Source organism: Gobio gobio (genome assembly GCF_949357685.1).
Source record: "Gobio gobio genome assembly, chromosome: 7".
In the NCBI taxonomy this organism is placed as follows: Eukaryota; Metazoa; Chordata; class Actinopteri; order Cypriniformes; family Gobionidae; genus Gobio; species Gobio gobio.
In genome coordinates, this window is record NC_137103.1 from 16,016,033 (window position 1) to 16,032,200 (window position 16,168).

General features: G+C 42.9%; 1 protein-coding gene across 1 annotated transcript; it reads right to left on the reverse strand.

Annotated features, from left to right (window-relative positions):
• Positions 1-9,357: 9,357 nt before the first annotated feature.
• Positions 9,358-10,476, reverse strand: LOC307128711 (general transcription factor II-I repeat domain-containing protein 2-like; the record flags this gene model as incomplete). The annotated part of the gene is made up of 1 exon (XM_079820653.1): positions 9,358-10,476. One exon carries the CDS (start codon positions 10,474-10,476, stop codon positions 9,358-9,360), a length of 1,119 nt encoding a protein of 372 aa, XP_079676779.1.
• Positions 10,477-16,168: the final 5,692 nt, after the last annotated feature.

Here is a 16,168-nt window from a genome sequence, read left to right on the forward strand (position 1 = left end):
ATATTATTATGATTAGTTTAAGGGTTTTATGTTGAAGTTTTTTTTTTATTGTTTTCTGTTTAATGTGATTATATTTTGTTCTCTCGTTTTCTTTGAATGCTTTCTTTTTATATGCTCAACGTTTTATTGTATAGCAGTTTGGTGCAACTCTGTTGCTTTTAAATGTGCTATAGAAATACATTTTGACTTGACCTAAAACAACAAATGCAGCTGATGAGGTTTTGAAATATGCCAATTGGAAAAAGAACCTCACATGGTTTAATAGTTAAATGACTGTTTAGAGTTTTTGTTTACTTTTGATTTCTGAAATAGCAGTTCATTCTCTTGATGAAATATCTTATCTGTAATCTACACAGTCTCTTCTGAGAACGGTATATTTACACATATTAACTGATCTAGAACCAAAACAAACTGGTGGAGGCAATTGGAGGTAAAATAATATATCCAGTGAGCACACTGTTCATTTAGAGTTGTGAGAAATATTATAAACGAAATAATTAATAGAAAATATTGTAGGTACTTCTGTCCAAGGTGACTTGCAGGAAGGATGGTAACATCTTTTGGATAGATGGATGGATGGATGGATGGATTGAAAAAACATTCCTATGCATCTTAATGGCAAACCACCCAATTTGAAATCTTTCAAATTGAAATCCACCCAAATTGAAATCCGGTTTTGCTCATGGGACCCCAGAACCAATTGAACCAATTGCCTGAGCTGCCAATGCCATGTGACCAATTACTTTGGAGCCACAGGACAAGGGCTGTATCTGAAAGCTTAGGCAGCTGACTTGCAGCAAGTTGTCTTGACTTCTGAGGCAGTGCAACAGTTTAATGATCTACAGCAAAATAGAGTGAGCTTTGGTGAGAATTAAACAAATATTTACTTACTACAGTAGACATTTTCCACTTGAAACATAAGTGGAAAACATTGGTCATGTGTAGCGTTAGTTCTGGCAGGTCACGTTAGTCAAGCTCGCGTAAGCTGATCACGTCTACCTATAGGAATATGATGCCTATCACAGCATGCATATATAAGCTCCTTCAGTATTATCAGCAGGTATCGCGTTTCTCCGGAGCTAATTACCCTCCTCCATCCCCAGCTCCTCCTCTCGTCAGTCAGGATTTGGCATTCTTATTCCCCCTGAATCATACTAAATTCCTGAATTATGTTGTACATTTTAATATTGACATTAATGATATCTGCAATACATTGTTGGTTCTGTTCTGTTTACCCTGCTTTCTGCTCTCCCTGCTCTCATCCATGCTAGGCATGTTTTTGACGCTAGCGGTACTGGCAGAAATGTACATTTAAACACAAACTGACCAGAAACCGCAACTGTCAGACGCCATCAAAGCACATCTATGCTGCCTTCAAATGTCCATCAGATGTAGGTATCTCAGGAGACATGAAGTTAAGCTAACATTGGATTCGGACGTGCCTTGATGCCTTCATACATTGGAATGCTTCCTCCAAAGGCCGCGTTTTAAGTTTTCGTACGCAGCCAATAGTGTTATCATGACGTGCTCAGTGTAAGGGCATTTTTGCACTGGACATGTTTGTTGTGGTCTGAGTCCGAGCATGAATATTCGCGGCGCCCCCCACAGTGTTGGTCTGGTTTCACACATTCTATCGAACCCTGGTGCACTTGCGTTCATCACAAACATGCACAGCACATGATAGAAAACAGAACATGGGTCAATATATTGTGTTTTTTATTAATTTGGTGCTATTATGCGCAGCTGAGTAAACGACATGGGCTTACTGTATGTGTGTTTCATGAAGGAGGCTTTCTGCTGTTTGCAAACAGACTCTTTCAAGGAGACAGTGGATTACCATTAATTTGCTGCCCTGATTGCACTCCCTATGCGCAAATACACTGCAGGCTCACTATCGCTCGTATCCAAGGTAAATCATCAGCACTATCATCCCTTACAAGTGTTATATTTTACTAAATACATTGTCAACAGCTAAAATGGTTGTGCAGGTTGCTTTTCTTCCTGAACAAGTGTGTACCCGAGTCTGTGTTGCTTTCTTATTCACACGAATTGTGGCACAGTTCAAGTGCAACCAAACTCAGACCACCTCCTTCGAACCCATGCCCCGTTTTGAACTAAACTGCCAGAGTGGGCTTTTTAAAATGAAAACGCAGCCTTCATTTTCAAAAGTATTTGCTTTGGTCTGTTTACACTGAAACGCAAACTAACGCACTTCAAACTAAAACGGGGTCTGCAGCATTTTCGAAAGTCTCGGAGTAGTGTAGACGACAGGCGTAGCTGTAGCAAAAGTTATGCGTTTTAAAACAAAAACGCACTAGTGTAAACAGGGCCCTTCGATCGATCAAACAAGTCATGAAAGAAATGTTAAAAACCACCAATGTTATTACATTTGGGTCATTCATCAAACTGAAAACAGAAAGTCAATTTGAGCACATTCTATTTAGCATTGCAGTAGTCTATGCTGTGTGCTCCATTTTGTCCTGCACATTTTGGCAAATGCAACAGTGAGAGTAGTGTGCCAGTATGCTATTTTAAACACACAGTTTTCTATTACGTGTTTCATCTTTTCATCAAATTTCCAACAAATTGCAGATGCTTTGATTAAAAGCCACAGGAAACTGAATAAGGTTTCTTAACCTCGAAGAGAGAACCACTTTTTGTTAGTTATTATTTTATTTACTGGATCTTCAACTTTTTCAAACTTCTCTCTCTCTACTTACCAATATTTGGGTGACATCTGCTCGCTCTGTGTGCTGTAGACAGAAGGACACATCAGGGATCATATTAATATTTAATATCTGATTTGAGGTCAGTGCAGCTCTCTCTGTGGATGAAAGCTGAGAGCGCTTCCGCTGTCATACATCTGTCAAAAAGTCTGTGATGTCAGGGTGGCTGTCAGTCTCCAGTAGAGAGCCGGGCAGAGTATGGACTGCTGTGACCACCTGGACTCTATCCTCAACCAACATCAATCAACAGACAAATTACACAGAGTAAACAGCATTTAAGTCTGCATGTAATAAAAATTCACCATTTATTTTGTAACGTTATTGATTTTATTGTGAATGATTCATTCTTGTATGCGTTTCATTATTTTTTTCACTCTTCTGTTGAAATTACAGACTTTGATCTGATTCTGATTCTGAGAGCCTTTTCCAGTGGTGTGATATTCTCCACTCCCACTATCAGCACTTGAACTATTTCACCGTTTGTATCACTCCACTGTCATGGCGGTCAAGCAAATCCACCATATTTAAAAATAAAATAAAATTGTTTTGAAATTAATCATATTTTTGAGGGCCTAAACATGCTCGAAAACGCATGAAACTTTGCACACGCTTCAGAAGTGGTGAAATTTACATCTGATATGGGTTTCAGAATTAGTTTTGGCAAAATGGCTCGAAAGCGACTCCTACATTTTTTTCATTAAGCGTCATTCGCACTACGTTTCACGTACAAGTATACAATTCAGTACACACATGTAACAGCCCAATACCTACAAAAAAGTCTCTGGGAGCAAAATCTGAAGACCCAACAGGAAGTGAGATATTTTGGATTTTCTCAGTAAAAGTTTTGCAGTTTTTGCCATTTCCATACATTGTACTTTTGTACATTGTACATTTCCAGACAACAAACTCCTCCTAGGCCTTTGGGATGTTAAATTGCGAAAATCTAGAGTTTTAGCTGAGGGGCGTGTCCGTGGCGGCCTGAACAAATTGTGATGTTTCGCCATGAAACAGGAAGTTGTTGTAACTCGGTCAAACAATGTCCGATCTGCCCCAAACTTTACGTTTTATTAGAGTCCTGGCCTGAAGACATTTACATGCCAATATTCAGTTACAGTCATACCGCCACCTGCAGGCAACAGGAAATATCATGTTTTACAACTGTGATTAACTCCTCATTGAGATTTAACCAGAACAACATAATATTTTGGTCAGTTTTAATCTTAAGGCCATAGAGATGTTAAATTGTGAAGATCTTGAGTTTTCCATGAACTACCAAACATTTACATTTACTGTATGCATTTGGCAGACACTTTTATCCAAAGCGACTTCAAGGAACACATTTTTTTTAAACATTTTTTTTGTCAGTTCTTGCTTTCCCTGGGAAACGAACCCATGACCTTGGCATTGCTAGTGCCATGCTCTACTGCTTGAGCTACAGGAAAGCTGCTAAGACATGCTAGTAACACATTAAATCATGCAACACTTGGCTAAGTGCTGCGATTAAAGCCACGAAACAGGAAGGTGTAGTAACTCAGGCATACAATGTCAGATCTGCCCCAGACTTCACGTTTCAGAAGAGTCCTGCCCTGAAAGCATCTACATGACAATATTCAGTTATAGTAATAGCGCCACCCATGGGCAACAGGAAGTGACATGTTTAACATTGTGATGCACTACTAGCAACATACAAAAATATGCAATTGAGTATTAAACATGCTAGAAACATTCTAAAACATGTTAGCAACACTTAGCTGAGTGATAAAGCATGCTATTATCGTCATGAAACAGGAAGTTGTTGTAACTCAAGCATACAATGTCCAATCTGCCTCAAACTTCACGTTTGATAAGTGCCCTGGAATGAAGATATCTACACGCCAATATGTAGCTATGATCATAGCACCACCAGCTGGTAGCAGGAATATATATATATATATATATATATATACACATACAGTATATATATTTGGGATGCACCGAATCCAAGATTCTGGTTCAGATTCGGCCGAATATTGGGCTTTTTGACAGGGGTTCGGTTTCTGCCGAACCTCAGAATTTTTTTCCACTGGTCGAACGTAATGACGCCGCCGTTGAAAGTGAAAATGAAACTCATAAACAGAAAACGTGGCAGTACTTTAAGTCAAAAGAATGCAATTCAAGTCGAGCTACATGTTCAGTTTGCAATGCCGTTTGTCTCGTGGTGGCAAGGACCCTAAACAATAGCCGCTGTTAAAACATTTGCGTATGAAACATCCTAAAGAATACGAGTTGTGCATGAAGGAATCTACAGACAGCAGCCGAAATGTATTTTATTTTACCATGCAAACAGCCGCATACAGATCAGATAAAATATAAATGAAAATAATAAAATAAATAGGCCTACACTAAATATTTTTCACTTAAATAAATACCAAATTAAGATGACAAAACAAAAATACACTGAATCCGTTTGAAGCTTTGAAGAACCGGGATGGCTACCTCAATCCACACCGTGTATGTTTTTTATTTTATTTTATTTTTTTAAGTAACATGTCTAAGTGATGTGGGTTAGTCTGGAGCACAGCCTGTTGACAGTTAAACCCGCGGCAGAAAACAACCTCTCATTCCTTCTGTCTCCGCAGCGCGTGAGCCTCGGCTGACAGCGCGCGTGCCTCCTGTGCTCTCCGTTGGGCTGTTCTGTGAAATGACAGAGGACGACTCGGGGTAATTTTTTTTTTAAGTCATCAAGAAACAGTGGTGAGAAAAACAAACACGTCCTGTATTTTTCTGTCGAAATGGTCCCACACAGTAAGCTTTTCCATAGCTTCATTTTGCGAGATATATCTTTTTTGTGGTTGCACATGTCGACGCGTTCCATGAGTGAACAAATAACGCTATACAGCTAATTTCTTAACCATGCATAAAAAATAAATAAAAAAAAAACATTAAAAATATTTAAACCGTTTAACTGATAGTATTAATCGGTCAAAGTTCTTACTGTCGGTTAACGGTTAAATTGTCAATAGCATTCCTACACTGCTGTGGACGTTGTTTAGCCTACTTCATTAATATGTTTACTGTGATAATGGACTGAGGATGGCAGTAGGATTCGGAACCACAAAAATCTGGATTCGGTGCATCCCTGATATGTATCCACCTCCCCAGCTCCACCTGTCTAGATCTCAGCAGCAGCATATTATGCAATGCTTAACAGATCGTAATTAAAATGAAAGCACATTCAAATAATAATAAATGTCATTCAACTTTGTTATTATATTTATATTTGATGTATGTATTGTATTGAATGTACTTCCATTTTAATAACAATCTGTTAAACATTTCAAAATGTAATAACGTTTATTAATTACCCTAATAATGAAAGTTATGAAAAAAATATTCTAAATGAAAAGCAACATTTAAAAATTTTAAAAACTTTTTTTTTAAATACAAAAATTGCTAAATGTAAAAACAATAAAAAACAAGGAATGTGGAGTAAATAAATACCACAATGCTAACAATAACAATCCTTACATATATATAATACACACACAAGTCCTCTTTCACTTCATAACACTTTTGTATTGCTCTCTTTTATTTACTCTCTTGTGAACTCATTACAGTCTGTTAAAGGAAGTTTTTCTGACAGCTGTGTCCTCTGGACCCTGTGTGTCCCTTGTTGCTGTCCCAGAGCCAGACAGAGCAGATATTTTGAGAGAACTTCTGGATTTGCATGCATGAAGAAATCAAGCAGACCCAGTTGAAGCAAAGATAATCAATCCCCACCTCCAGGAAAGTAGCCTTTAATATTGTAAATCCTAGTGATCTGCCTACACAGCGTCAATGACACACTGTACTCAATGAACACAATGAAGGCTGTCTTAAATTTTAAGTAGCAAATTATCGCTCCTCGCATAATTTGAAGTGGCATTTTGTGTATCTTTCAGAGAAGGCAATCTAATAATGTGTCAAGAAATTTGCCATTTGGCCCCTCTCCATCATGGCCTCCTAATCATCCCCATATACAGATTGGCTTCATCACTCTGTCTCCTCTCCACCAATCAGCTGGTGTGTGGTGGGCGTTCTTGCGCAATATGGCTGCCGTCGCATCATCCAGGTGGATGCTGCACATTGGTGGTGGTTGAGGAGATTCCCCCTTCTATATGTAAAGCGCTTTGAGTGCCTAGAAAAGCGCTATATAAATGTAACAAATTATAATTAATTTATTAATTTAATAATTAATTAAGAAAAGAGAGATTTCTGTCAGCTGTGTGCTGAATTTGTTAGCTTAGCCTGCTACGGGCTAATGTCAGTCTTCTCTCAATCTTCTCTGAGAGTCTGTTACCTTTCGAGGAAACTCGCACTGCATCGGAACAACGAATTTGGGGATGCTCCCTTAGCAACAGCGTGTCTGAAGTATGAATGAAACTATTCCAATCCTGATGGTGACGGCATACCCGGAAGCTACATAAGGGGGGCCGGCACATAGTAATGTCTGCTTTCGCTCTTCAGCATAGCGCTCTGTGTACAAAACTGTCTGTCTATTTGATGTTGTTTGTCACAAAAAAGAATATATATATAAAAGTGAAAAGTATGGCCACTCAGGGCGAGCAATTCTAGCGTTGTGTGCACCCATGTCCCCGTTACATGTTGGGCACGTACACACATATGCTTTGTGTACAGTGCCTGGGCGTGCTGCACGCTAGGGCAGCTTTCGAGGGAGCCGCCTGTGGTGATTGCGATAAGCTGCCGCCCAGGGTACTTCGCTCGCGGCTGGCCGTGTTCAATGAGGCCGGCCAGCCTCGTGAGCCATGTGGATCGGGTCCCGCATCCACCGAGGCGGTGCGGCGATGCCGGTCATGGGGCTCACAGATGGACGTGACAGCGAGACTTGGGACTGCTGAGGCATCTTCCCAGTCTTCGTCTGACAGTTCAGATGTTCTCCTTCCCGCGTGGAAGCCCGCACTGCAAGATTAAATCTCGCATTGCAGAGGCAGCGCAGTAGGTTACGAGTCTGCAATTAAAGTGACACACGCGATCGGTGTGCATGTGATACTGGTTGGGTGCGAGGCATGCAGCCAGCTCCTGAGGGTGCTGGCTGTTTTCATTGTAGAAATATCTTGACGCGTACAGCCGTGCACCTTTCGGGTGTTTCAGCCTCGCGCCTGTTGACTTTCTTCTCGAGGGATGAAAGCCAATTGTATTATAACTGCTCGAATCTCGCGTTGCTGAGGCAGCGTGTAGATTATGAGACCGTATAAATACTTATTAAATCAGTATCGTCTGGTGATTATGGCATATTATCTGACTTTGATAAGTTAGATATTTTAAATCAGCCTGTCATCCAAGCGTGTTTCACTTGTCTGAATTTTCATCTAAGATGGGAGCATAACATGCATGGGCAGTTCCTGAGGGGGCTGCTTTCACGCATTGTGAGGTTTTGTTCATCCTTGGAGCCCTCAGGAAGTTGATGTTGTTCTCGCCGCCTTGTGGCCTGCGGGACACATCAGTTTCCAGTTGTTGCACCCTGTCGAGCTGCTCCCTTAGATGAGGCCCCTGCTGGCCAGCCCTCTCTCCCGGGAAGGAGCGAAACTCCCCTGTAGAGTTTTTGGGAATCGATGCTGTGCTCCCGCCATCAAGTACGCTTCGTTTCCTGTGAACGCACGCTGCTCCATCCGCCTCTAGAAAGACCTGCGACTGGCAGCGAACGCGTCCACGCACTGAGAATCATTCTTGACTGCTCCGTGCCAGTCAGCCGCTTCAGGGAGTCATGAGTGAGGCTCAGTGGACACCTGACGCCAGCCTCGAGCTGGTTCCCTTAGAAGATTATCTCGGCGCATGGTTATGCCTCCGAATATATCTGCATGGGCCATGCGACTGTAGAAAAGGGGATACAGACTGCAGTACGGTTACCTTCCCCCGAGGTTCAATGGCAGGGGTCCCCAAACTTTTTTCTGTAAGGGCCACATAATTTTTCCTTTCTTTAATGGGGGGCCATGTCGGTCAAATAACATGGGCCGGAGTGACTACCTGTATTATTGTGGAGATTTTATTATGATTTTAAATGTATTTATTATCCATCATAATGCTAGATTAGTTTGTTATTTTGTTGTGCACCGTACAGACTTTTCAAAGGATATATTGTCAGGTTCAATAAAGGAGGATTCAAATATGAGTAAGAATAACAGTATTTATTGCGATAATCCAATAAGAGCATTAGCAGATGAATCAAGGTGCTCGGCAGTAGGCTACTCCCTTGGCAGCGAAGGACGCGAATGGGCAACCAGTCTTCCGTGAACACGGGGAACAGACAACCAGGAAGTCAAACACTGGATCCAGACATAAAACACAGGATCACCGAGATAGCCAGGAACAGGACACGCACACGGGAGACTCCGAAGCGATCTGCCAAACACAAAGTGGATGACGAGACATTAAAAAGACGCATTGATCATCAGCCGCAGCGGCGCTGATGATCTGATCAGCTGTAATCAGTGACCACGCCTCCAACACAACCACACACACACGGAGAGAGAATGAGTCAGTGAATTAATGAACCGTGACATATAGTCTATTTAAAGAGCATTATTACTATTGTAATTAAAATAATTTCATATTCATTACTATTGAAATCAAAACACTTACTTATGCATATTAATCAGTGTGAACTGTGGGCTTGCTTCTGGCTGGTGAGAAGTACAATGTCAGGTTCCATTCCTGTCACAGCAAGTCTCAAAGACTGATGCAAATGTTCATCAGTTAGTCTTGATCTCATCAGAGTTTTCATCAGTTTCATGCGTGAAAAGGTTTGCCCGCAGATATATGTCCTGCCAAAAAGTGTGGACATCTTCATTGCATGCCTTTTGATGTTTGGGTATGTCTCGTTAGGGATGGCAGCATAGAATTCAATGAGACGGTTGGGCTTAAATGTGTCTTTCAGAACATCACAGTTCTGTAACTCGGCCAACTCAAACCGATAAGAAGGCAGGGCTTTGTCAATGTCAGCAGCAAAGGGGTTCTGGAAAAGGCGGATTTCTTTAGCGTGGACATTTAGCTCACGGAATCGCGCATCAAACTCCGCCTTCAGCATTTCCAGCGCTTCCACAGACTTTTCAGCTGGGAATGGTGCCGCTGGTTTCTCAGCTGAGAGGCTTTGGGTAACAGGGAGATGGGTGAAGTCTTGCTTTTGCACTTGTCCCACAAGAAGTGCTAGTTTCACCTCAAATGCTTTTATGTGGGAAAACATGTCACATATTAATTTCCCCTTGCCTTGGAGCTGCAAGTTGAGGCCGTTCAACAGTTCTGTCACATCTGTTAAAAATGCGAGGTCCCATTTCCATTCTGTGTTGATCAGTTCTGGGACAGTTTTGCCCTTTGTCAGAAGAAAGGTGTTGATTTCGGGTAGCAGCTCGTAAAAACGCCTCAAAACTCTGCCCCGGCTTAACCATCTGACTTCTGTGTGGTAAAGCACATCTCCGTGAGCAGACTCTAGCTCGGAGAGAAAGGCTTGGAACTGCCTGTGTTTAAGTCTGTTTGCTCTGATGAAGTTTATGCATGACACCACCACCTTCATGACCGATTCCCACTTAAGAACTTTGCAGCACAGTGCTTGCTGGTGAATCAGGCAGTGGACTTGTAATGGAGGGGTAAGAACTCTTTCCTCCATCTCTCTATTCATGCGTTCTATTAGTCCCCTTGACGCGCTGACCATACTAGGAGCCCCGTCAGTCGTGATGCTGGCCAGCTTTGACCAGTCTAGATGCAACTCTCTCATCATTTGGCACACTTTACCAAAAATATCCTCCCCTGTTGTAGTACCTTTAAGACTTTGTAGGGCAGCCAGCTCCTCGGACACTTCAAAGTTTGAGCTAATTCCACTAAGAAAAATTTACAGCTGCGCTGTGTCCTGCACGTCATTGCTCTCATCCAGCGCTAATGCAAAAAATTCAAATTCTTTAACTTTCTCCTGCAGCTGGGCATATACATTAGACCCCATTTCTTCAATTCGTCTGGTGATTGTACTTGCGGACAGACTCACCGCATTTAAGACGTCTTTCTTATCGGGGCACACTTCCTCTGCAACAGTACTCATACATTTCTTGACGAACTCTCCATCACTGAATGGCCTACCGCTGGTTGCAATCAGTTTAGCTACCTGAAAGCTAGCTCGAATGGATGACTGGTTCAACTGGGTTTGGCGTCCAAACGTATTCTGCTGAGCTGATAGTCCACTTTTTAGCTTCGACACTCATTTGGCCTTGTAAGCTCACATACTTGTCTCTGTGGCGGGTTTCATAATGTCGGCGCAGATTGTATTCTTTGAACACAGACACCGTTTCTTGACAGATGAGACAAACAGCCATTTCTTTGCATTGAACAAAAAATAATCACTTGTCCACTTTTGGTTAAATACGCTGCATTCTGAATCAACTTTTCTCTTTCCCAACTGTTTGGCCATCTTGTTGTCTATTTGAGGAGTTTTTGTTTTGTTTTGTTTTTTTTGTTGGCTCGCGTGCACCCGCTCGATCACGATGGAAATTTATGTTGAATGTACCATTCTATTGGTGGGTTAATCTAACAAATAATTAGGCTACATTAATAATAATGACAGTTAAGGATATGTAATAGTTAACAACTAAGATTTTTTTTTAGTTTGCAAGCCAACCTTTATTATTAAAATACAGATATGATAAGATCAAAATATTTAAAATCACATGTCTCTGTCATTGTTCAGAGGGCCGGTCCAAATGTGGGGGCGGGCCGTATTCGGCCCATGGGCCGTAGTTTGGGGAACCCTGTTCAATGGGGTGGTCTGGACGGCATTGGTCCCTGGGCAGGTTCGGGTAATGGAACAGGAAGTTCACTCCCTGTTGGTGAGGAGGCCACAGAACGTGCTCCTCCGCCAGACAGGGATTCCGGGTTCTACAGCCGGTACTTCATAGTTCCAAAGAAGGATGGCGAGTTGTGTCCAACTTTAGATCTGAGGTACTTGGATCATTCTCTGAGGAGATTCAGATTCAAGATGCTTACGATTCCTCCATCATGATTCAGATCCAGTCTGAGGACTGGTCTGTCACGATGGATCTAAAGAGGACGCATACTTCCATGTATCCATCCTTCTGTGTCACAGGCAGTTCCTGAGGTTCGCTTTCAGGGGTGAAGCGTACCAATATCGGGTTCTTCCATATGGCCTGGCTTTCCCCTCGCATGTTATCGGGTGCCATATGCAGCTCTGGCTCCAACTGAGTCTCTGGGGTATCTGTGTGCTGAACTACATCGACTGGGCTCATATTGGCCCAGTCGCGAGTAGCAGCAGTTCGGCATTGAGGTGTCGTCCTTGGCACTCTCAGTCCTTGGGGTTGAGACTCTACACGCAGTAGCGTGTCTCCCGTTCGTATCGAGTCCATACGGGGGGGGGGGGGGGTCTCTAAAATGAAGCTGGGCCACAGCATCACTATGAAGTAGTTTTAAGGACTGCTGGGGCTCATTGCGGCTGCGTCCAACAGAATATCTCTTGGCCTGCTGCACGAGACCCCCACAGTGGTGGCTAGGAATCAGGGGGTTTTCCTTTAGGAGAAAACCATTCTGTATGATCAGGGTAACGCGCAGATGCCTTCGTTCCCTCGTCATATGGAAGAGACCTTGGTTCCTGTCCCGGGGGCCAGTGCTGGGAGCATCATGTTGCCGGAAAACCGTTTCAACTGATGCCTCCCTCACTGGTTGGGACGTGGTCATGGACGGCCGCTTTGCGAGAGGTCCGTGGGAGACCCGGCATTCCTCCTGGCACGTAAATTGCCTGGAAATGCTGGCAGTCTACAAAGCTCTGAGGAGCTTTTTCCCGGACCTCCGCAGCCACCATGTCCTGATACGAACAGACAATACGTCTGTAGTTTTGTATCTGAATCATCAGGGGGTCTGATGTCGTGCCCTCTATGCAGATTGGCTCACCAGACCCTCCTGTGGTCCCTGGGGAAACTGTCGTCTCTCAGAGCGATGTATGTCCCCAGGGATCAAAACCAGGGAGCAGGCCCGGGGAGTGGGGACTCCACCCAGAGGTGGTGGAGGCCATGTGCAAGAGATTCGGCCCAGTGGAAGTGGATCCACTGCCACTGTCCACCTTTATACCTACTCTTAGAAGCACCCTTCTGGCCGACCCGGGTATGGTTCTCAGGCATTGCAGCACTGCTAGACGGTCTCCCGTAGCAGGTCCCTCTGAGGAGGGATCTGCAGTCTGAGGCAGGGGGCACAATATTAAATAAAAAAAGTCACCCCCGTCCAGAGTTTTAGGACCTCTGGGTCTGGCCCCTGAGGGTGCTCAGTACCTAGAGGCTGGACTGTCAGCAGACGTTGTCGAGACCTTGCTCAGCTCCAGGGCTCCTTCCACCAAGAGGTTGTACAGCCTGAAGTGGAACGTGTAGAGAGCGTGAGGTGGACCTAGTTAACTGCCCAGTGGCTTCAGTGCCTCCGGGTAGGCACCATTTGGTTGTACGGTTCCTCCGTGGGGCTCAGAGGATGAGGCCTGCGACTCGCTCCAGAGTTCCGACCTGGGATCTGGCGGTGGTACTTGGAAGGGCTGGCTCCAGTCCTAGTTGTGCCTGGTCTCCAGCTTCGCACTAGGGCAGGTGTGACCCTCGGTGTGGCCTAGTGGGTACTCGTTCCCCAAATTCGTCGTTCCGACGGTGCGAGTTCCCTCGAAAGGTGAACGGCTTGGGTTATGACTATAACCCTTGTTACCTGAGAAAGGGAACGAGCACTGCGGTTCGTTGCGACATGCTTCATCGCGATAACTGACATTACTATGCGCCGGCCCCCCTTATGTAGCTTCCGGATATGCCGTCACATACTACGTCATGACGCAACACCAATCAGGATTGGAATAGTTTCATTCATACTTCAGAAACGCTGTTGCTAAGGGAGCATCCCCAAATTCGTCGTTCCGACGCAGTGCCCGTTCCCTTTCTCAGGGAACAAGGGTTACAGTCATAACCCAAGCCGTTTTGTTATGTGTGAAGTCATGTGTTTCAATCTAAATTTGGCTAGCTATATCCGCAGTCCTGTCCACAAGTGCAATATACTGTCAGTGAGTTTACATTGCTTTGCATATATATGTCATATATTCTCAAAAATTCAAAAAGGCTCTCTGTCTAAAATTATGGTTTAGGGATGTCTCCTTGAAGGCTTATCACTAAACAGCCATGGTTGTAATTGGCTAACTCAGTAAAAGAGGTTTTTGCTTTTGCAAGTAAGTTAGGGTACGTTTACATGAGAACAATGAACTTAAAAACCTTTGTGTTTTTTTTTTACGTACAGGCGACAATGTTGTCGACACACAGATCCAACTAAAAACACTGTATTATGCATGCCAGGTCAGTAGCTGCTGATGTCTACAAAACTATGCACATAGACTGAACACGTAGTACGCATGCGCATAACATCACAGTTTTCACAAAATCTAATTTTTGTGTTTTTTTTTGTAGTAGTATCGTTTTCAAAAACTTGTACTTTGAAACTCATTTTTAAGTTTTTGTTTTCAGGCCCCCAAAACACCATTGTCGTATAAATGAATGGCCAAAACAATAAAAATACAGTATATATATGTGTTTTTAGTTTAAATCAGTGTTGTGTAAACAAACACTATGGCCCATCATACACCTGGTACAATGCGACGCCAGGAAGTCTTTTTTTCTAGTTTCAGCCTGACGCAGTTATCATTTTCATGTAGCACCACGTTGTTTAAAAAGCAAATGCTCTCGCACCCATCTGTTCGCCCATGGGTGTGCTGGTCTGAAAATGAGGTGTGTTCAGGTGCATTGTTGGCGCGTTGCTGCAAACTGCAAACGACTGTGCCATTGACCAACAAAAACCTGGTCTAAAGTCAATAGCGCAGTATTTTTTGTGTTATTTAATAGGCGCGTTGGTAATATGCGCATATAGGTGGATGCACAACATGCGTACACTCTGCTTATTACACACACAGGGACACGCAGCATCACACAAACATTTTTAAATATTAAAAATAAAAGGAATTCCTCTCTGGAGAAGCGTTCAGTCTTTCCACTCGCAAATTCCTGAATCCACCATGGTGCAAGCGCAACTGGCTTTTAAAGGGAATGGGAGATGAGACTTTGATTGGTTTATTGCATGATATGCCCAAAACACACCCATGACTCATTAAGAGAATAAGGACAACTCTTTTGGACCATGCGCCTGGCGTGCCGACCGTTTTTTCCATCGTTATACTAGCAAAAGTTGATTTGAACTAAGTTCACCTGGGCCATGCGCTTCCGAACATGCGCTCAGATCGTTAAAATAGGGCCCCAAGTGTTTTGAGAACATTATCCATATAAGATCGTAATTTGCAGACAAAGCATTATAAAATTGTTTACTTTGCAATGTAGCTGTTGTCAGATCCAATACAGTTGGCTGCTTCATCTTTCAACAAATGTTTCAATGCAAACTTTCTATTACACTGTGCTTTATAAAACAATCTGGGCATGGTCTATGGTATGCATATTCATTGATGTCTTGCTCTAGAGAGCCATCGAATTTGCTAGTGATGTCACAAATCACACAGCATCCAAACAAGCTTGAATAAACAAATACGCTTTTTATACTGAGAAGGACATTTTAAGCTATGCAACTTGCAAGATGTTTTAATGGTTCAAATACCCACAATAGAGGATGATTTTAGACACATCAAACGACAGGTTTTGAGATGTTTCTGACCGGTGGCTTTATGAGGACCTTGTGGCAGTGAGACAAATCCTGGCAGGTTTTCTAACACTGCTGTGTGTGTCTGGATCAGGCGCTGGACAGTGACACTGACCTTGTGATGGGAAGTTCATGCAGAGACCATATATATAGCTAAGCTTGTCACGCTGAATGCCCACATGATTCAAACATGACAACCTGCGAAAAGAGCTCACCACCAACATTGAATAAGAAATCACAGTAAAGAAATGTCACTTAATATCAATATGGAAATTTTAAAAGAGGATGCATTTGATATTAATCCCTGTGCCATTTTAAAGGCCCTAAGGAATACACATTTCCCAAAGTAGTCTGAAGTTGCCATGGTTACACTCACTGTTCAGCAGAGCTGGTGTCTACACCTGATATGAAAAAATAACAAAGCAACATCTGTATTGGCCGTTTCATTGATGTTCACGTGACCCTGATCATTTCACTGTGTAATGAGTACACTGGCATCCTGTTATGGTTCAATGGGTTCAGATAAAAGATGTGGCTTGTGTGCATTTCAGTGTCCCTGTGTTTCAGCTTTTAGCAACCCTAATGTTGTTTTCTAAGGCAAGCATCACTATTATTATTGCTCATAGTTAAGGGATTTGAACAAAGCCTCAACCTTAATGACTGAACTTCATTTGATTCTTTCCACGAGATCAAGTAATAAGGTTAAAGGCTGGAATACAGTACACAACTTTTAAAATGTGAATATATTTTAAAACACT